The following is a 22,466-nucleotide window of genomic DNA, read 5'->3' as shown; positions in this document are numbered from 1 at the left end:
AAGTTAACAAACACAAAAGGCCTCGCAGAACCCCAATTATAGATATACTAGATTGTTTATAAATAATCTCCGTTGCCTAGAATTTCGGCTGTACATGTTGGTTTGCCTTGGTCAAAAACATGCTGATTTAAATAAACTGCTAAGGGTGAGAAATAAACCGATTAGTTTAACAATTTGGAGTTTTTTTTAAAGTTTGCTTTCTATCAGTAATTATATTTTGTCAGGTCGACCTGCAATTTCAGACTGCTAAATTCTCTTTAAATCAGCGGCCGTCTGTCACGTGATTTTATTTCAAGTCTACACGCGTTTTACACAATACTGCATTAGACACACTCCGACGAAATCCAACTTTTTGGCACCGAGCAGTTGCTTTCCTTAAAGAAATAGTCCATTATATCCGTGTTTGCTCTGGTGATCACTAGGCTGTTGTCTGCCAAGTTACTTGGAAAATGAGCCTTTGAGATGGCTCCGCTCTCTTTTGGTATGTTAACGAAACGATTAAATCTCCCTTTGTTCATTGGACAAGTGATTGGCAAAAGTTTTCTCTGCAGGGATTCGGGTAGTGAGGGTGCTTTTCACATTCCCGACTATATAATCCTTGATCCATCCCTGGGAAACTCAAACCATTTCCAACAATTCAGTCTCGTTCCATTCGCGTGGCCTCACTCCAGTTCATTATTTTAAGCGCAATTTAGAACGTACTCAAAACACTTTAAACTTTACAATAAAAACGTTATAGAAGTTCACGCATCTGCAAAATATTTAACCACTGCGAGGATATGTTCCATTTATTTTATATTTCAGGTAAAGATTAGTTAAGTCCACCGTTTTTATTCTCCCATCCTTGTTTTGAATAACATTATACAGTAAACTCTATTGATTATATTGCCAAATGATATTGTTTGCACCAGTGGCTAGACTTTATTTTTCCTATTAACCCAAATTGTACGTGAATATTTACAAATGATGAACAAACTTTATATTAAAGTATTTAACACACTAATAATATATCCAAAGGATAGAGATTGTGCTTTTCGAGAGCAATATAGCTTAAGTACAGAGACAATTTATGTTTTGGACAAACTGAAATAATTACATTTGTAAAAGATACATTCAATACCTCGGAGATACCGAGATGTGAAGCATTCCGAGCCGCTGAATGGAACTCAAAGTACAGGGGCAACACAAATACTATCACGCGACCTGTTTCCTAATTCTTTAGCTCTTACGGCAGATGGTTTCATTCCCCCGAGTTGAACGATCCGAACCGCCTACTGATGTTTTGTCTCTATATAAAAAAAGAGCCAAGTGTTAGCGTGCACGAAAGATGGGAAATAAAATCCCGAGATAGGCGTATCATGCATATCGCTGGGGTGGATCACTAAATGTATTTTAATACCCAATGCAATTGTATTCAATGCAGCCCACATCATCGTTTAGTCAAAGAGTTATGGCAGTTAATTGTGTCCGCATAGAAAAGCAGAATGGATACATGTGGCGATTGCTCATTGTATTAAACTTAGCGCGGGTCCTCTGTGGAAATTGTCGAGTATCCTTTTGGTTTGCTGCATTGAAATAAAACAAGCATTGATGCCACAAATAGGGTGCCCTGTCGAGCTTTTCTACGCGTACTGCTAACGAGACTTTCATAAGCGATTGAACTAATCTGACCATTGAAACCACGCTAAATCTGCTAGTGCTTAAACTAAATCCTATTGGAAGCGGTTGTTCTTCACCTGCCACTATTTTCTGTACAGGCAAAGAGCTCGCCCAGAAAAGTGATATAGATACAGAAACCAAAAAACCACAAAGAAGTATTTAAGGATAAGTCCACTTTTCTCACACAACCTAAATCAGCATACATAAAAATAAACCCAAAGTTTGCTAAGGATGTGTTTGTTTAAAATAAATATTTTTCAATTAGGTTAATTCATCATGGTTTTAATCACGAAAATGAACATGTGGAGCTCACGCATTAGTAAATAAAATGCATGCACTGCTTTAACTCGTGAAACCATTTCGTACATTATGTTATTGGATAGCAGCTTTAAAATATGTGTATCTGGAGTTATGAACATAAATGGATATGGTCTGCTGTTTCAATGTGAAACCAGGATTATGTAAATTAGTGTTTGTGGTTCAGCTTTTTTTTCGGGAAGTTAGAGTTTGGCACCTAAACTGAGGTATATACACTAATGGTTAAAAAGGGAAACATGTTTTTTATATCAGTAACAGTAATATGCAATTTAAATGCCTTCAAAATAGAAAATATCCTAAGATGACTCACAGGACTGCTATCAAATAAAATTTAACACCAACCCATCTAATTTATTAGATAAGAAAATAATAGAGGTGGATTTTCAGGAGTATCTTAAAGCAGGAGAAAGTATGAATATGCCAAGATCTTGGCAAGTAATTCCAGAGTTGAGGGCTAAGGCGTCTGAAGATGCAACTCTTTATAGTAGAAAAATGGCTATCAAGACTCACCCTCTTCTTACTACCATCAGGTGCAAGGTACAAGAAGATCCATATCAAAAATTTAGGAACAGCTTCTTCCTTTCTGCTATCAGATTTCCAGGTCTATGAACCCATGTTTATAATCCAGGTCTATAACTACCTTGTTAGTCAGATTTTACATACTTGTTTTTGTACTTTTTAAGATGTGCACTGTACTGCTGCAGCAAAACAATTTTCGTGACATATGTCAGTGATAATAGATCTGATTCTGAACCATGGATAAAGAGGCTAGAATTGGAGCAAAAAGTCTCAGGCAGCCGTAGACCTGTTGGCAGCAGCACAATTTGCAAAAGAAAAAGTGGGGACTGTTTGAAAAGCAAAACTGAGATAAAATTCAAACAGATTAGAAGTCTGGTTACTAGAAGTTTGGTTATAAAACATTGTATATGAGCCTAGTGATTACAGGGTTGATAAGTGAACAAACTCATCAAAAGTAAGGTTATTATTAGCAGTTTTGGATGAATTTAATTTATGGAATGCACTAGGTAGTGGAAGGGGAAGTACTGAAATAGTTATATTTAAATCTGATTAAGCATTTGATAAATATTTCATTAGTATCATGAAGCAGAGGTTCTGGATGTTGATGGTGTTTTCTGTCAGATCTCCAGCATCACACTTCTGTTTTGCTTTTCAATTACTGTTTAACTTCACTGAACTTCCAGGAACACACAACCTGAAGAAACTCTGCTCCTTTCTCTATAGTTTAAGCCCTTTGTAAAATTATAATATAGTTTTGGTGAACCTGCATTCTACAACTGAGAATTGCTCCTAAAACTGGTATCAAGAATGTAAACCAATGCTCTCTATGTTTATCCTTCTGTCTTCCAGCCTCTTACAATAAAGGCCAATATTCCACTATTCTCTTCAATTATGTGTTGTTCTTGTTTGCTAGTTTTAGTCATCACTATCCATGAATTCCTAAATTAATTTAATCCTCTGAAGTTCCTTGCAGTGATCTAATTTCTTACATTGTTTATTCCTTCTTATGCAGTCCCTTGTGGTAAAGTGTTTACCTGTGATAGGATTCTAGCATCAATTACATTTTCCCTGGGACATTTTGGAATATTGTAGGATCTATATAGTTAAATGCAAGTTACTTCTGATATTAAAAGAATAAGTTACAAGTTATAAGCTGCCCTTTACAAATTATTTGGCACTCTTGTGTTAAATTTGTTACATATAAGAGTATATATGGTTTAATAATTTTAATAAAATTAATGTAATAAAACTAAGTAATGTAATAAAAATAAGTGAATATTTGTAAATTGATTGAAAGCTGTGAATTGGCATCATACAGCACAGGAGGATGCCATGTACCACATGGTGATTATGTAAACTCTAATGGATTCTCCAATCAATCCCACCTTCAAGCAATTTTCTTCAACTTTTGTCTTTTTCAAATGCATATCCAATTCCCTTTCTGCTCCTGTATAACCATATAACCATATAACAATCACAGCACGGAAACAGGCCATTCCGGCCCTCCTAGTCCGTGCCGAACTCTTAATCTCACCTAGTCCCACCTACCCGCACTCAGCCCATAACCCTCCACTCCTTTCCTATCCATATACCTATCCAATTTTACCTTAAATGACACAACTGATCTGGCCTCTACTACTTCTACAGGAAGCTCATTCCACACAGCTATCACTCTCTGAGTAAAGAAATACCCCCTCGTGTTTCCCTTAAACTTTTGCCCCCTAACTCTCAAATCATGTCCTCTCGTTTGAATCTCCCCTACTCTCAATGGAAACAGCCTATTCACGTCAACTCTATCTATCCCTCTCAACATTTTAAATACCTCGATCAAATCCCCCCTCAACCTTCTACGCTCCAATGAATAGAGACCTAACTTGTTCAACCTTTCTCTGTAACTTAAGTGCTGAAACCCTGGTAACATCCTAGTAAATCGTCTCTGCACTCTCTCTAATTTATTGATATCTTTCCTATAATTCGGTGACCAGAACTGTACACAATATTCCAAATTTGGCCTTACCAATGCCTTGTACAATTTTAACATTACATCCCAACTTCTGTACTCAATGCTCTGATTTATAAAGGCCAGCGTTCCAAAAGCCTTCTTCACCACCCTATCTACATGAGACTCCACCTTCAGGGAACTATGCACTGTTATTCCTAGATCTCTCTGTTCCACTGCATTCCTCAATGCCCTACCATTTACCCTGTATGTTCTATTTGGATTATTCCTGCCAAAATGTAGAACCTCACACTTCTCAGCATTAAACTCCATCTGCCAACGTTCAGCCCATTCTTCTAACCGGCATAAATCTCCCTGCAAGCTTTGAAAACCCACCTCATTATCCACAACACCTCCTACCTTAGTATCATCAGCATACTTACTAATCCAATTTACCACCCCATCATCCAGATCATTTATGTATATTACAAACAACATTGGGCCCAAAACAGATCCCTGAGGCACCCCGCTAGTCACCGGCCTCCATCCCGATAAACAATTATCCACCACTACTCTCTGGCATCTCCCATCTAGCCACTGTTGAATCCATTTTATTACTCCAGCACTAATACCTAACGACTGAACCTTCTTAACTAACCTTCCATGTGGAACTTTGTCAAAGGCCTTGCTGAAGTCCATATAGACTACATCCACTGCCTTACCCTCGTCAACATTCCTCGTAACTACTTCAAAAAATTCAATAAGGTTTGTCAAACATGACCTTCCACGCACAAATCCATGCTGGCTACTCCTAATCAGATCCTGTCTATCCAGATAATTATAAATACTATCTCTAAGAATACTTTCCATTAATTTACCCACCACTGATGTCAAACTGACAGGTCTATAATTGCCAGGCTTACTTCTAGAACCCTTTTTAAACAATGGAACCACATGAGCAATACGCCAATCCTCCGGCACAATCCCTGTTTCTAATGACATCTGAAAGATCTCCGTCAGAGCTCCTGCTATCTCTACACAAACTTCCCTCAAGGTCCTGGGGAATATCCGGTCAGGACCCGGAGATTTATCCACTTTTAAATTTCTTAAAAGCGCCAGTACTTCCACCTCTTTAATTGTCATAGGTTCCATAACTTCCTTACTTGTTTCCCACACCTTACACCATTCGATATCTGCTCCATTACCTGCTCATGCAACATATTGCTTATCATTATAACTCAATGCATAAAAATTGTATTTTTTTGCCCTCTGGAACTTTAGTCATTTATCTAAAATATCTATCTATGGCTTCTGGTCCTCTTACAACACATTTTTTTCTGAATTAAACCATTGTATTTTTTTAACATTTAAAACACAATTGGAACTCTCCATTTTTGACTGCAATTATAAACCTGACATTTATCATTGCCTCCTTTTAGTATTTCATTATCCCACAGGAAATTATGTAGCCTACCATTTCCCTCTTTAGCTACCACAATGGCTCATTTACTACTTTACCTGCCAATCTTTATTTCCAATTCATCTGGGTCAGATCCCTTTCCAACCCTTTAAGATCAGCCATTTACAAGATGAACATCTTCATTGCTTTGAGCTCTTTTTCATAATCACTCTAAATTTATTAATATTAATTGTTTCCCACAGGATCTTCTGGTGAAACACCCCCACATTTCAGTATTCAAAACTTGATTCAGCATTGGTCCTTCCTTGTTGATACAGCAAAGCCTCTGGTAGACCTTTTTGGAATTATATGCTGTTCTTGATCAAACCTTCCATAAACTGAAATTCCATCAATATTACTTTATTGTTTTAATATCTTTCTAAAATTAGCCTGCAGCTTTGTTCCTTCATTATTTTACCACACTTATCAACTCTCACGTCTGCTGCCTGAAACTGAACCATTCTTTTATTCTAAAATTGCTGCTCTCTACTGTCATTGTGGGACTTCTCTTCTCCTCTTGATGGTTTACTCAGGTTTGCTTTACTGAGTTACTCCAGTTTATAAGTACCTCCTGTCCATGTAATCTGAAGTCCTATCTTCCATTTACATTCCCAACCATGTACTACCAAGTTGCCTTTTCCTGTTGCCATTATAAATCTGTGGCCTATGACAACGAGAGTAATCCTCAAACACCCTGCTCTAGTTTTAACTCTTGGCTCTTAGAATTCCATTCTTACCTCCTTCATTGGGCACCAGAGAAGCAATTTAACAAATGAGTTACATCAGTGGTTTCAGAAATGCCTGTTTAAATCCATAAAATAGTAACCAATGTGTTAATGGGAAATAAACTTTATCCTTATTTCCTTGTATAGTTATTGACCACACTGCACTGTGAATCTACTCTAAATGACAAGAGCTCAAGATCATTACTGCAGCTTTCCTGAGCAGAATTCTGTGATTTGTGGTACCATTAGGACTGGTGCTAGGATACTTGATGTTTGTCTTATACATGAATAATTTGAACTTGAATGTATCAGTTACGGTAAGTTTCAGAATCAAATGCTCATGCAGTGAAATATGTTGTTTTGCAGCAGAGATACATTAAAATAAAAACTATAAATTACTATAGGCATATATTAGGACCTCCATTAGTCAGGGCTGACCTTAAATAATGCATTGAAGCTCTCTACGATACACAAGCTAGGGCAGTACAATATGGAGAGCAAGCTGTTGCCCATGCAGCAGGCTCTCTCTCCATGCAGCTGAACAATTCAAAGCTTGGCACCAGCAGCGTCACAGGTGTTGCCAGTCAGCGTTGAACTCAAAGTAGGTCTGCCTGAAGGACTCTAGCTCCAGACTTTTCCTCAGGGTTCATTCCCGGAGTCCTCCCCATGAGAGAGGCAGTGGAGATTTGAGATCAGTTTTGCTTCTCCTAGATGAACTGTCAACCATGGCTGACAAGGCCCATATGCCTGAAGCAACTGGTTTTAAGGTGTCACATTTGCCCCTCCTCTCAGTAGAAACAGTTCTGCTGGGCTTAGTAGTTAATCCACATATGAAAACCAGGAGCTGAACACGGTTGCCAGAAGCTATTTAAGATGTGCAATATTTGGAGGGTTTAATAGGTAGCAAGAGCTTATTCCCACTGCATCTTCTAGCTATGACAACCTTAAAGAACTATGTTAAATAAGTTGTGCAAAAAGAGAGGAAAAAGTACTGAGGTAGTGTTCATGGGTTGATTGTCAATTTAGAGATCTGATGGCAGAGGGGAAGAAGCTGTTCCTGAAGCATTGAGTGTGTGTCTTCAGGCTCCTGTATCTCCTGCTTGATTGTAGCAATGAGAAGAGGGCATGTCCGAGTGATGGGGGTCCTTAATGATAGATGCCACCTTTTTTAGGCATTGCCTTTTGAAGGTATTCTTGATGCTGGGGAGACTGGTGCCCATGACGAAGCTGGCTGAGTTTACAACTTTTTGCAGATATTTCTGATCTTTTGCGGTGGCCCTTCCATAACAGTGATGCAACCAGTTAGAATGCTCTCCATGGTACATTTATAGAAATCACCAATTATCTTTGGTGACATACAAATTCTCCTCAAACTCCTAATGAAATATAGCTGCTGTCATGCCTTTGTTGTAATTGCATCAATATGCTGGGACCGGGATAGACCTTCAGATATGTTAACACCCAGAAACATGAAACTGCTCACCATTTCAACTCCATGAGGACTACCTTATAATCCCTCTACTTCCCCTTCCTGAAGTCCACAATCAATTTCTTCATTTCCCTTGACCATACCTTCTTGGTCCTCACCAATGGTAATGTGGCCATTGGTCTCTACCTATATTCTGGGAGTAGAAGTACAGCCAGGTGGTTGTACTTTCCGAAGTCTAGGCATGGGACAACAGTATAACAGTGGTCTAGTGTGTTAGCTCCTCTGGTTCCCCAGATGATATGTTGGTGGTCCTTGTTCAGAGACTTCTTCAAGCTAGTGTGGTTGAAATCTTCCACAATGATAGGTAAAGGCATCAGGGTATGCTATTTTGTGCATGCTGATTATGTTGCTCAACTTCTCCAGAGCCTCCCTGACCTTGGCCTGAGATGGAATGCACAACGCTAAAAGGATGATGGTGGAAAACTCCCTTGGCAGATAAAATGGACAACATTTGACTGCTAAATGTTCCAGGTCAGATGAGCAGGACAAAGACAGAATCGCCATGTTTATGCAACACAATGAGTCAGTCATAAAGCATACTCCATCTCTTCTGCCTTTAAGGCTGAGCAGTCCTGTCTTTGCGGAGAATGGTGAAGCTATCAGGCTGCAGCGCTGCATCTCAAATTGTAGGTGTTAGCCATGTTTCCATGAAGTGGAGTACACAGCACTCCCTGATGTTACTCTGGCACAGGAATCTTGCACTCAGGTCTTCAGTTTTATTTCTCAGAAACTGTACATTTGCCAGCAGGATAGTTGGGAGTGGAACTCTAAGGCCTCTGTTTTTCAATTGTACCTGCAGACCAGCATGTTGCCCCGCTTCCATACACTCACAACCAGAGTCTGCCATCTGAAGTATGTCGATTTTGAGTATAGATATTTTTAAATGTCTTAGAATGATGCTGCTTACTGAAGTACCTATGACTGTGATTGTAAATTTCAGCTGTAGTAGTCCTGAACAGGAATATTTAATGGTGGTGTTATAGATAGTGAGGGATTGTTTAAGCGTAAAGTATGAAATAGATCAGTTATAAAACTAGGCAGAACAATGGAAAATGGAATTTAATCCTGACAAATAGTGCATTTTGGTAAGGTAAACAAGGACAAGAAGCCACAGTAAATGGTAAAGCCCTGGTGAGATTTGATGAACAGAAGGACCTTTAAATACAGATCCCTGAACATGGCAGCACAGGTGTATAAAATAGTGAAGAACACATAGGGGATGCCTGCTTTCATTAGCCAAGGAATATAAGTGCTGGGATGCCAAGTTATTGAATTAAGAAAAACATAGGTAGGTCTACATTGGAATATTACGTGCAGGTCTTGTCACTACATTAAAGGAGGGATGTGAAGGTGCTGGACAAAGTGTAGGATTCAATGGAATGGAGTAGTGAGATTATAAGGATATACTGCATAGGGAATGCTTTGTTTCCCCTGAAGCAGAGAGGCCCACAGTATAAAAACAAGGGAGATAAATAGGGTAGATAGTAAAAATAATTTTCCCATGATGCAAGTGTCTAAGGAAAGAGGGCATGGGTTAAAAGCGAGAGGTAAGAAGTTTAGAGGGAATCTGAGAGGTAATTTTTTCACAGGTTGATATGAGTCTGGAGTGATCTGTCTAAAGAGGAGATGCAGGCAGAAACTCTTTATTTCAGAAACATGTACACAAATACTTGAACTGTCAAGGAATAAGAACATAAGAAATAGGAGGAGGAGTAGGCCATCTGGCTCATTGAGCTTGCTCTGCCATTCAATAAGGTCTGACCATGTAATCATCACCACCTAGTTGCCTTTTCCCCATAACCTTTAATTCCCCTACTATGCAAAAATCTATCCAACCTTGCCTTAAATATATTTACTGAGGTAGCCTCCACAACTTCATTGGGCAGAAAATTCCACAGATTCACCACTAAGGGAAAAGCACTTCCCCGAATCTTGAGGCTATGTCCCCTAGTTCTAGTCTCACCTACAGTGGAAACAACTTTCCTGCCTCTATCTTATGTTTCTATATATAGAATGATCTCCTATCATTCTTCTGAATTCCAGTGAGTACAGTCCCAGGTGACTCAATCTCCCCTCATAACCTAACCCCCTCATCTCTGGAATTAACCTGATGAATGTCCTCTGCATCTCACCAAAGCCAGTACATGCTTCCTCAAGTAAGGAAATCAGAACTGCATACAGTGCTTCAGGTGCGACCTCACCAGTACCCTGTGCTGGTGCAGTTGCAGCATAACCTCCTTGCTCTTAAATTCAATCCCTCTAGCAACGAAGGTCAAAATTCCATTTGCCTTTTTGATAGCCTGCTGCATCCACAAACCGACCATTTGCAATTCATGCATAAGCATTCCCAAGTCCTTCTGCACAACAGCATGCTGCAATCTTTTACCATTTAAATAATAATCTGATCTTCCATTTTTCCTTCAAAAGTGGATGACCTAGCATTTACCAACATTGTACTCCATCTGCCAGACCCTTGCGCACTCACTTAACCTATCTGTATCTCTCTGCAGACTCTCCATAGCCTCTGCACAATTTGCTTTTCCACTCAATTTAGTCTCATCAGCAAACTTAGATACACTACACGGTCCCCTCTTCCAGATCGTTAATGTATATCATGAACAGATGCGGGCCCAGCACCGATCCCTGTTGTACACCACTCGCCACTGATTGCCAACCAGAGAAACACCGACATATCCCAAATCTCTGCTTTCAGTTAGTTAAATAATTCTCTATCCATGCTAATTCATCACCCATAACTCTATGCTTCCTTATCTTATGGATAAGTCTTTTATGCAGCACATTATCAAACACCTTCTGGAAATCCAAGTAAATAACATCTATCTGTTCCCCCCATCCACTGTGGCAGTTATATCCTCAAAGAACTCCAGCAAGTTTGTCAAACAAGATATGCCTTTGCTGAATCCATGCTGTGTCTGCCTGATAGATCCATTTTTTTCCCAGATGCCTTGCTATTTCTTCTTTAATGATAGCTTCAAATATTTTCCCAACTACACAAGTTAAACCAACTGGCCTATAGTTACCTGCCTTTTGCCTATATTCTTTTTTGAATAGTGGCATAACATTCACCTTCTTCCAGACGTACAAAAAAGCTGGATGAACTCAGCAGATCGGGCAGCATCCGTTGAAAGAAGCAATCAATGTTTCAGGTCGAAACCCTTCATCAGGACTAAAGAGGGAGGGGGCAGGGGCCCTATAAAGAAGGTGGGGAGACGGTGGAAAACCAATCAGAGGAAAGATCAAGGGGGAGGGGAGGGGAAGCAGGGAGGGGATAGGCAGGAGAGGTGAAGAAGGAATCTAAGGGGAAAGCACTCTGGGTAGTAAAAGAAGGCAGAGTCATGAGAGGTGATAGGCAGCTAGAAGAGGAGACAGAGTAGAGGTGGGATGGTTAAGGGAGAGGGAGGGAATTACCAGAAGTTGGAGAATTCGATGTTCATACCAAGGGGCTGGAGACTACCCAGACGGTATATGAGATGTTGTTCCTCCAACCGAAGTTTAGTCTCATCATAGCAGTAGAGGAGGCCACGTATGGACATATCCGAAACATATCGACAGACCCGAAACGTTGACTGCTTCTTTCAACGGATGCTGCCCGACCTGCTGAGTTCATCCAGCTTTTTTGTACATCTTGATTTGACACAGCATCTGCAGTGTACTTTGTGTTTATTATTCACCTTCTTCCAATCTGCTGGGGCCTGATCAAATACCAGAGTATTTTGGTAACTTATTACCAAAGCGTCTAATATAACTTTGTTAATCTATATATAACTCTAATATATTCTTTATTGCTTTTTAAAGTTTTCTCAATCTTCCAGTTTCCCACTACTCTTGGCGACTTTGTACGCACGAATTTTTAGTTTGATGCCTTTATTTCCTTAGTTATCCATGGCTAGATCGCCCCACCTTTACTGTCCTTGTTGTTAACTGGAATATACTTTTATTGAGCATCATGAAAAATCTCTTTTAAAGTCTTTCACTACTCCTTAACCATCCCACCATATAGCTTGTGTTCCCAATCTATGCTATCCAACTCCTCCCTCATACCATTGTATTCTCTCTTGTTTAGGCATAATACACTGGTTTTAGATCGAACTATTGCACCTCCATTTGTATGAGAAACTGAATCATACTGTGATAACTCTTTCCAAGAGGATCCTTAACTACAAGATTGCTAATTTTACCAGTCTCATTGCACAGGACCAAATCTAAGATAGCATGTTTCTTTGTAGGTTCAGTAACATGCTGTTCAAGAAAGCCACCACAGATGTATTCTATGAAGTCCTTCTCAAGACTGCCTCGACCAACTTGATACACCCAATCTACGTGCAAGTTAAAGTCCCCCACAATAACTGCTATTCCATTCTTACATGCCTCAGATATTTCTTAGTTCATTGCTTGTGCCACTGCAATGTTACTATTTGGTGGCCTATAGACAAGTCCCACCAATGATATTTCCCTTTACTATTCCTGATCTCAACCCAGATGGATTCAACATTCTGCTCCTTAGATCTTGTATTGTCTTTATCACCCTGATCTCATCCTTAATTAAGAGCACTCTCCCACCTCTCTTACCTTCGTCCCTATCCCTTCATATTATCTGATATCCTTTGTTACTTAATTCCCAATCCTCTCCACCCTGCAACCATGTTTCTGTAAAGGCCACTAAATCATACCCCTTTATACTGGCTTGACCCACAAGTTCACTGACCTGGTTACAAATACTGTGGGCATGCAGAAAAAGTGCCCTTACACTCATTGTGCCTTTAAAATCTAGTAATCTTTGTTTCTTATGCACGTGACTTTTCTGCGTTCCACCCTTACTTTTCTCTTAACATTTCCTTTAACTTTATCTTTATCCACCCTTCTCCAATCTGTTGAACACACCCCCCTACTATTTATTTTCAAGCCCTATCCACAATCCCAGTTATGCGATTCACCAGGAGCCATGAGCCATCACAGTTCAGGTGGAGGCGGTCCTGATGGACAGCTCCCCCTTCCCCAATACTAGTAACAGCTTCCCATGAATTCAAACCCATTTCTCCCTCACCAATCCTTGAGCCACGCATTTAACTCTCCAATCTTCTTACCCTGTGTTAATTTGCACGTGACTCAAGTAGTAATCTCAAGATTACCACCTTTTTAGTCCTGCTTTTTTAGTCCCCAGCTGCTCAAATACTCAGTAGAATCTCTTTCCTTGTTTTACTTATGTCATTTATACTCACATGGACCACGACAACTGGATCTTTCCCCTCCCAATGCAAATTCCTCTGCAGGTCAGATAAAATGTCCTGAACCCAGGCACCAGGCAGGTAACACAGCCTTCAGGACAGGGAACTCTGTCTATTCCCCTGAATATACTATCCCCTATTATCACAACATTTCTCTTCCCTCCTCTTAAGTGGCTCCCTGAACTACAGTGCCACGCTTATCCATCCTACAGCCCCCACTCTCATTCACACAGGGAGCAAGAGTCTCAGAACTTCTGTACAAGCTCAAGGGCTGAGGCTACTCCAGCACTGTCTCTTGGATCCCACTACCTACCTCACTCAGTCACCACCTCTTCTCCCTAACCACAGACCGAATTTGAGGCAGCTAATCTAATGGGTGTGACTATCTGCTGAAACAGAGAATCCAGGTAACTCTCCCCCTCCCTGATGCATCAGTGTTTGAAGCTCAGATTCCAGGTCATCAACTTTGAGCCTGAGTTCCTCGAGCAGCCAACACTTGCTACAGATGTGGTCACAACGGGTGCCACTAGCTCGCACATCATGCAGCTACAGCACATCTCCTGATCCTGCATCTTCCTTACTTTATTTAATTAGTTGTAGTTTGGTGACTTTCTATTTAACATTATAAACCTTTACCCACTACTCAACTGTGCCTCCTCACCGAAGTCTCTTAAGCCAAAGTTGGTAAACTCCGCTCTCTCTGCTGGTAAACTATACTATGAAGTGACTTTTAGTCCCGCCTTGTTAGGCCTACAACAACTTCGCCACTGTTCTAATTATTGGTTCACTTTTTTCTTTGAAAAACTTGCAAAATGCCTCTATTACCGTTAGCACTAGCGAATTGCTTATGCAAAGGTGAAAAAAAAGCTGCCCAAAACAAGGGATAGGCTGGAAAAAATTCCTTTGCAGCCCCTGTAAGGTGACCAAACACAAGTTATATAAGCAGCTGCGTCCAAGATGTAAAATAGAACAAAAGAATGCTACAGGCCAAATCAACCAAACCCCTTTCTCACATTCACACACTCTCCCAGACAGCATGCTCAGTCAGACCAGAGTCTGCTACGCCAGCAGCAGCTCAACCTGGAAGGGAATAGATTTTGTACCCAATGTGGGAAAGTGAGGGAAGTGTAGATGGATACAATGAATGACATATATCTGTTGGACCAAGGAGTCTCTTTCTGCAGAGCTTCAAGATCTAAGTGAAAGTTTACACTGAGTGCCCAGTCAATGCTCAGTGACATATAAGAGCTTTTCGATGAAAATCTCAAATTTGAGATATTGGCTGGTTAGCAAAAGTCAGCAAGCAAACGTTAATTGCTACAAGTAGAAATACAGGCAAAGGAGTAACGGATAATCTGAAATTTATGGAGAATGATAGATTGTCCATTTGAGCACTGGAGTAGAAAGCTTTCTGTTAGAAAGCTTCGATAGATATTTCAACAGTAGTGGAAAGATGAAGTGGGTTGGAAAAAGGAGTACAACTGAGATATTGCAAAGGTGGATATAAATTGTTGGTATAAATTGGATTCGTTCACAGAAAGAAAGAACAAAGGGATAGCAAACAATCTACTTCAGCCTCAATGGCCAACAAAGTATTTCATCCATATCCAGAACACAGATGAGAATGAGAATGTAATGGTGAGAACCTACAGAGCACCAGAAGTAAAGATTGAAAATCTTGAAGAAACTGTCTCCAAGTGAAGTGACAGACAATGGGACATTAAACAAAGGTCTTAGTTAAGTAGTAAGGGCTGCATACAGCTTTAGAAATATTAGTGAGGATGGTGCCATATGGCTAGAAATATTACTAGTGTATATGATTTAAAACCTTAACACATGCAACTAATTAAGTACTCTAACGTATGAAAATAGTACTGCATATTTAAAGTGAATTGTAGCTTTTCACATTGCAGACAAGTTGTACATACAGTGCATATGGTTTACTATTATGTATGAAATCATTGTTACAGACTTTGGGTCAGTATATGATTTATTATCTGACAAACTAGTTAGGCACTATTAAGTGTACATAGTTGCATATATTGATGAATTATTAAAAAGTACCAGTTATTCCAAAATGCTGTGTGTACTTCTGTTAATGAGGGGTGACAAGGGCACAATTATTAATAGCAATACTTTTTTCTCCAGCTTCTAATGTCTTCAAGACTGATCTTCAGAAGTTTAGCACTGCAAGCCTGTGACACTTTGTTCCATCCCGCAAAATACGATTGGCTGCCAAGTATCCAATTTACATAAACGTAACAATAAAATGGCCCGAAAGAAACGGGATTTGAATAATTCCAAGACTTGTAGGCAAGTTTAGTCAGAACTTGAGCTTTGAGCGAGCATTCGAGGTAACCCAGTACGGAAAAGCCCGATCTTTCAAACGGATTCTAGTTCAAAAGTGGACAGAATAAGCTGGGCCAATGATGACCAGTGAAACAGATAAAAATACATTTACTGTTCCATTCCCTGGACACCCTTTCCGCCGCCTCCTCCTCCTAGTACTTTTAACCACCCCGAGAGCCGACGGCTTAACAGCCAAGTACTCCATCTCCGAGGAGGAGCCGCCCGGCACTATGATCGGAAACCTGGTGGCAGACCTGCAGCTGGAAGCGGCGGGCAGCTTCCGCCTGATGCAAAAGTCCAACTGGTCTCTGGTGGAAGTCGGCGAGAGCGACGGGCAGCTGACGGTCGGGGGCCGCATCGACCGGGAGCAACTGTGCCGCCAGCAGTCGGGGGCCGAGCCGTGCCTGTTGCTCTTCGACGTGGTGAACCTGTCCGGGGACAAGTTCCTGCTGATCCGCGTCGAAGTGCGAGTGCGGGACATCAACGACCACGCCCCCGAGTTCGGGCGCTCGGAGCTGCGGGTGGAAATCAGCGAGAGCTCGGCGCCGGGCACTCGCGTCCCGCTGGAGGCGGCTCTCGACGCCGACGTGGGCGCCAACTCGTTGCAGAAGTACCGGCTGTCGCCGAGCCGCCCTTTCGCGCTGGAGCTGCGCCGCGGCGCCGACGGACTCGCCCACGCCGAGCTGGTGCTGGTCGAGACGCTGGACCGCGAGAGCCAGGCCGAGTTGGTGCTGCAGCTGGAGGCCGAGGACGGCGGCGACCCGCCGCGGACAGGGGCGGCCCTGCTCCGGGTCCGGGTGCTCGACTCCAACGACAACGGCCCGGCCTTCGAGCGCAGCTCGTTCGCGGTGGAGCTGCGGGAAGACGCGCCGCCCGGCTCGCTGCTGCTCCAGCTGGAGGCCGCCGACCCCGACCTGGGCCTCAACGGCGAGGTGGTCTACAGCTTCAGCCCGCAGCTGCCCGCTCCCGTCCGCCGCCTCTTCCGCCTCGACGCGCAGACGGGCCGGCTGAGCCTGGCCGGGCCGCTGGACCGAGAGAGCAGGGCGAGCTTCCAGCTGGAGGTGCGCGCCCACGACCGCGGGGTCCCGCCGAGCGCCGCCGCCGGCTGCACCGTCACCGTGCGCGTCCTCGACGTCAACGACAACGCGCCCGAGATCGGCATCGCGCCGCTGGCCCCGGGCGGCGGCCTGGCCTACATCAGCGAGGCGGCGGCGCCGGGCAGTCTGGTGGCGCTGGTCAGCACCTCGGACAGGGACTCGGGGGCCAACGGCCGCGTCTCCTGCTCGCTCTCCGGGCACGAGCACTTCGAGCTCCGGCCGGCCTACGGCTCCAGCCACATGGTGGTGACGGCGGCGCCGCTGGACCGGGAGCGGGCCGCCCAATACAACCTGACGCTGCTGGCCGAGGACCTGGGCGCCGAGCCGCGCCGCACCGTGCGCACCCTCACCGTGCGCCTGACCGACGAGAACGACAACGCGCCCGCCTTCTCCCGCCGCCTGCACCGAGTCTCCGTGCTGGAGAACAACCAGGCCGGCACCTACCTGACCACCGTGGTGGCCCGCGACCCCGACCTGGCCGTCAATGGCCGGGTCACCTACCGCTTGCTGGGACCCGGCTCGGCCCTGGCCTCGGTAGACCCGGCCAGCGGCGCCATCTACGCGCTGCGCTCCTTCGACCGCGAGTCGCTGCCCGAGGCCCAGCTCTTGCTGCAGGCCACCGACGGCGGTTCCCCGCCGCTCAGCAGTTCGGCCACCGTCCTCCTCACCGTGGCCGATCGCAACGACAACGCGCCGGTCATCACGCACCCGCCGGCGGGCAACGGCTCGTCGTGCGTCATCACGCTCCCGCGCGACGGCGGCGCCGGTTACCTGGCAACGCGCGTGCGGGCCCGGGACGCCGACGAAGGGGTGAACGCGAAGCTGAGCTTCCGGCTGCTGAGCGGCGCCCAGGCCGGGCTCTTCACCATCGACAGCGGCAGCGGCGAAATCAAGCTGGGCCGCCGGCCGCTCGGGCTCGGGCCCGGGGCCCTGCGGCTTGTCGTGGCCGTCAGTGACAGCGGCTGGCCCGCCCTGTCCGCCACCGCCACTCTGCAGTTCGCGGTGGCGGCGGCCGAGGCTGACGGGGGCAACGCGCCGCTGCGGCCGGAGAACCGGAGCTGGGACACATCGTTAGTGGTCATCGTGGTGCTGGCGGGCGGCTGCGCGGCCCTACTCATGGCTATTGTCCTAATCGCCACGGCATGCGGGAGAGTCAGCAAGCCGGTCGAGTGGGAGGAAGCCCAGCTACCGAGGGGCAGGTTCGCCGTGAGGGTCGGCGCCCCCGGAGACGACCGATATGAAGGTGCCACGGCACCAGAGCTCGCCGGAGGCGGAGTGAAGGTGTTCCCGACCGTGGGGAGTCACACAGCCACCGAGCCGCAGGTGAGACAGAGTCTGTCAACTTTGTTTTTCCCGTATTTACATCTCAGCGTCAGTTACTTACTCCCAACACACTGTTAATTTAATCCGTCGGCTAATATTAACAGTAGCAATTAATTTCTCCCTTTTTTAACAATTCCAGCACTTCTCTCCCACCTCTGGGTTTGGCCAAACACTTCATCCAGTCGCAATCTGGCAAGGCAAACAGTTTGCTTTCAGTAAAAGGTAAGTCGTTTGTGGAAGTCGATTTTGTTTAGTAGTTTGACAACTGGTGCATGCTTTCGAACTGCAGGGGAAAAAAGTAACGTTTTTGTGATATTTCAGCGAACTTGCAAATCAAACTCAGGACAGATTCAGCGGAAAAGACAGTGGGAAAGGAGACAGTGACTTCAATGATAGTGACTCTGATATCAGCGGTATCGGTCTGAGCAAAAGCAATGCACCCAGTCAGAAGCAAAATGGTAAGCTGTGTTTGAGCTTTCACTGTACGTCATGAAATTTTGAAAAGTTATCATTGAGAAACCATTGCTTCTTGGTCCTACGTGTAATTTAAAATTCACTGTTTACTGTTCTGCGTCATTATAGCCTTAGTGAACTGCTTAAACTTCATTGCTAGTATTTAGAGATTGCATTTTAATCCTTCAACGCGAAATTCTTATTTGTGTTTTTTGATTGCAAGAGCCTTTTTGTGCATCTGGCCTGTACTATTTCATGTTTTTTTTTAATTCGTCCATTTCCTTTATTTAAATGCTGCAGATGCTAAAAATTGAAAATAAAAACAGAAAATGCTCAAGTTGTTCAGTAGTCAGGAAACTGGAAAATAAGCTATTTTTTCAGGATGCTGACTTTCCATCATAATTCAATCTAGTTTAATTTATACTTTATCTTTGGATTAAGTTTTTATTCACTGCCACTTCTGTTCCAGTAATGCCTGTCATTAAGTTGCTGCTTCTATCTCTGATGGCCTCTCTATTTGTCTGTCATTGAGTGTCTTACATTGGTTCAGCCAGGTTCTTTTTAGAAGCATCTTGCACCAGTACTCCATTACTATTTATGGAAGCACTTCTTCCACTGTCAAAATTCTTCATAATTTTGATAACTTTCAAAGAGTGCAGAGAAAATTTACAAGGGTGTTGCTGGGTCTGGAAGACCTCAATTGTAAGGAAAGATTGAATAGATTTAGACTTTATTCCTTGGAATGTAGAAGATTGAGAGGAGATTGATAAGGAAAATTATGGGGGTTATAGATAGGAAAATGCAAGCAGGCTTTTTCAACTGAACTTAGGTGAGACTACAAACTAAAGGTTACGGGTTAAGGGTGAAAGGTTAAACATTTAAGGGGAACATGAGGGGAACCTTCTTCACTGACTGTCTTGAGACTGGAATGAGGTGCCAGCATGAGCGAGCTCAATTTCAATGTTTGAGAAGTTTGGATAGGTACATGGATGGCTATGGTCCCAGTACAAGTCATTAGGAGTAGGCTGTTTAAACGGATTGGCACAGACTAGATGGGCTGAAGGGCCTGTTTCTGTGCTGTACTTTTTTATGACTCTGGGTGCCCCATTTGTTATTTGTCTTTAAAATAGTGTTTGTTCATTAGAAACATTACAGCAAATCTTTTGCACTCATTCCAAGATATCCAGTGTATTAGCCTTGACTTGCAGGAAGGAATTTTTAAAAGATTTAAGAGGAAAGTGAAGAAACGCAAATTGAGAATTTGACCTTCAGAGTTTTACTGAAACTTCAGTGCCAACTGCCCCTGTTGGCCTCAGTCAATGGGAAGCTGATGATTTTACTACATGTTTCAATGTAACAGGTCTTGTACTTGTGACTCCTTGTAAGCAGAAAGCTTTCATGTTTTACAAATGATGCATTTTATTCTGTTGAAACATACCTTTCACTGCTGCTCAGGATGCTGTTTATTAACACAATACAATATTGATGCATGTGCGTAGTTGAAAGGCAATGCATTTCTTTTGATCAGTATTTTATTTTTAACATGCAAATGTTAAAAGCATTGAATTCTTCATCAGAAAGTAAAGGAAAAGCAAATCTCTTGGATCGTCCAATGACAGCTTCCAGTAGTTATTGTATCCTATTGAACTGATATGAAAGTGTGATTTTAGTGAAGTTGGACTGGGAACTGGGTTTCAAGATGTACTGCTACTTGTAGATCAGGACACAACAATAAAGATATCAGAATTACACTACAACTTGGTCATCTTTTCAGGGAAGTTTGAAAATAAGATAGTGAGTTTGTAGGATGAAGCAGAATAGAACAGCTTTATTTGCATGGCCTCCGTCAGTCGTGGTTGACCATGGGTACTGCGCCTCTGGTAGTCACTAGCAGTGGCTTCTCCAGGGCGCAAGCCAGGACAGAGTTGATATGGAGATACGTCTGTTGCACATGATGACAGGTCCAAAGGAATGACAAAAGTTGATACAGTTTGGTGCCAGCAGCATCGCAGGAGTTGCCATGACAGTGCTGGGTACAGCAGTCCAGCCACCTTTGGGACTCCGACTCCAGATTTTTCCTCGGGGTTTACTCCCAAAGCCTTTCCCGTGAGCAGGGATAGCTGCAAGGCAGAGGAGGTTTGAAATCGGAGTTTTCCCTCTCCTAGATGAGCTACCAGCTGTGATTAATGAGCCCCATCTGCCCGGATCAACTGGTTTTCAGGTGCCAGTGGTCCGCCTTTGCTCCTTCTCCTGTCAGTGAGAACAGCTCCGCCAGGCATCAGAACTATGCCACACATTAAAGACAGGAGTTGGACTTGGTTGTCAGAGGCTGTTTGAGACGCAGGCCATGAAGAGCATTTGTTTAGCAGTGGGAGCTCATCCCCACTACCACCCTTCGGCTATGACTACCCTTGGAGCTTTATTTGTTCACTCAATAACTGAAATGCAGCCTGTTATGTCCAGGAGTATCCCATTTCTCAAACTAATATTTGAGTGCCTTTATTCTTCTGATTTGGGGAGGATTACTGAATACACATGGTCCTTTACTGAAGGACAATAATAATAAAGTATTCATATTCAAACAACAAATTTAATTACTATTGTTCAAACCTGAGGCAATTGGCATTGTAACCTCTGTGACCTTCAGTAACTTGCATAGAATAATTAACAGTCCAATTAAAGATTAAAACTATTGATTTCCTTCTTAACAGGTTTACGGTCCTGCACCAGTGAATGCAAGCTCCTTGGCCACTCGGATCGCTGCTGGAATCCATCTTCCCAAGGGCCAAAGTCTTATTCATCCACAGGCACAGCTGAACACCTCAACACTTTTGGGAAAAGCACTTCACTCCCACGTGAACACCTCCGAAAAGACACTTACTACCAAGCACTTCTACCAAAAACGGCAGGCCTGCAAAGTGTGTATCAGAAGGTTACCTGCAATGAATCAGAAACTGTAACATCTGTTATTGTACCACAATTTCATTCCGTGGGATTAAACAGTCACAGCTCAAGATTAATATCTCATTGATCAATATAGCACTGAGCATATTCCACAAGTTTTTTTTAAAATTATTGAATTTGTGCAATATATTGATAGTATACATAATATAAACATTATTTTTATAATAATTATACAAACTAATTGATTCCATGTTGTTGTATAAATGAATAATACAAAACATAAAAATGAATGTAAATGTAAGTTAATGCTACTTTATATATATTTTTTTAAATTTGCCTATTGTGTGGATCATAGTTGTTAATTCCACCTTGTTGTATAGAGTGTAGTTGCTAAATTACTGGACTAGTAGCCTGAGTTCTGAACCATTAATCCAGAGGCATGGATTTGAATCGCCCATAACAACTAGGAATTTAAATTCAGTCTATTAAATAAACTTGGAATTAAATGTTAGTCTCAGAAAAGGTAACTGAGGCTACTGGATTGTTTGTCAGTGAAATCCAGCTGGTTCAGTAAAGACATTTAGAGAAGGAAATATGTAATTCTTGCCTAATATAACCCATACAATTTTTAAGATTGTGTTTGACTTTTATGTACTTCCTTAGGATGGGGGCAATTAGGAGTGAATAATAAATGCTGGTATGGATCCAACAAAGAAATATAAGTGAATGAATGATGTTTTGACTTTTTTGTGTTATTAGTGCAGAATGTACAGATTTAAATAATTCATACAAATGTTAATAAAATTTGGGAGCTGTTTGTATACACTGCAGTGAATGTATTATGAAACTATATAGTGATAGTACATTAATTTCTGCAGCAAGTAGCTGTCTGGACCTTAAATGTCATGAACTTTCCTGAAGTTAACTTTAAAGAACAATAGAAATGTTAAGAATGTATACTATAACTCATCCATAAATCAAGTATA

At 42.7% G+C, this 22,466-nt stretch overlaps 1 protein-coding gene and 1 long non-coding RNA gene across 2 annotated transcripts; one reads left to right on the top strand and one right to left on the bottom strand.

The window, feature by feature from the left end:
• Positions 1–761: 761 nt before the first annotated feature.
• On the bottom strand, positions 762–17,439 carry LOC140726614 (uncharacterized). Its single transcript, XR_012098681.1, has 2 exons — positions 17,302–17,439; positions 762–1,288 (listed from the first exon to the last, which is right to left on the bottom strand). It is a non-coding gene; the product is annotated as an uncharacterized lncRNA (long non-coding RNA).
• Positions 15,870–22,301, top strand: LOC140726613 (protocadherin-8). Its single transcript, XM_073043208.1, has 4 exons — positions 15,870–18,123; positions 18,263–18,345; positions 18,445–18,581; positions 21,288–22,301. The coding sequence occupies exons 1-4, from the start codon at positions 15,934–15,936 to the stop codon at positions 21,605–21,607; spliced, it is 2,730 nt and encodes a 909-aa protein (XP_072899309.1). The 5' UTR covers positions 15,870–15,933; the 3' UTR covers positions 21,608–22,301.
• Positions 22,302–22,466: the final 165 nt, after the last annotated feature.

The sequence above is a fragment of the Hemitrygon akajei genome, chromosome 4, assembly GCF_048418815.1.
Source record: "Hemitrygon akajei chromosome 4, sHemAka1.3, whole genome shotgun sequence".
Taxonomy (NCBI): Eukaryota; Metazoa; Chordata; class Chondrichthyes; order Myliobatiformes; family Dasyatidae; genus Hemitrygon; species Hemitrygon akajei.
This window is presented reverse-complemented; position numbering and strand designations above follow the sequence as displayed.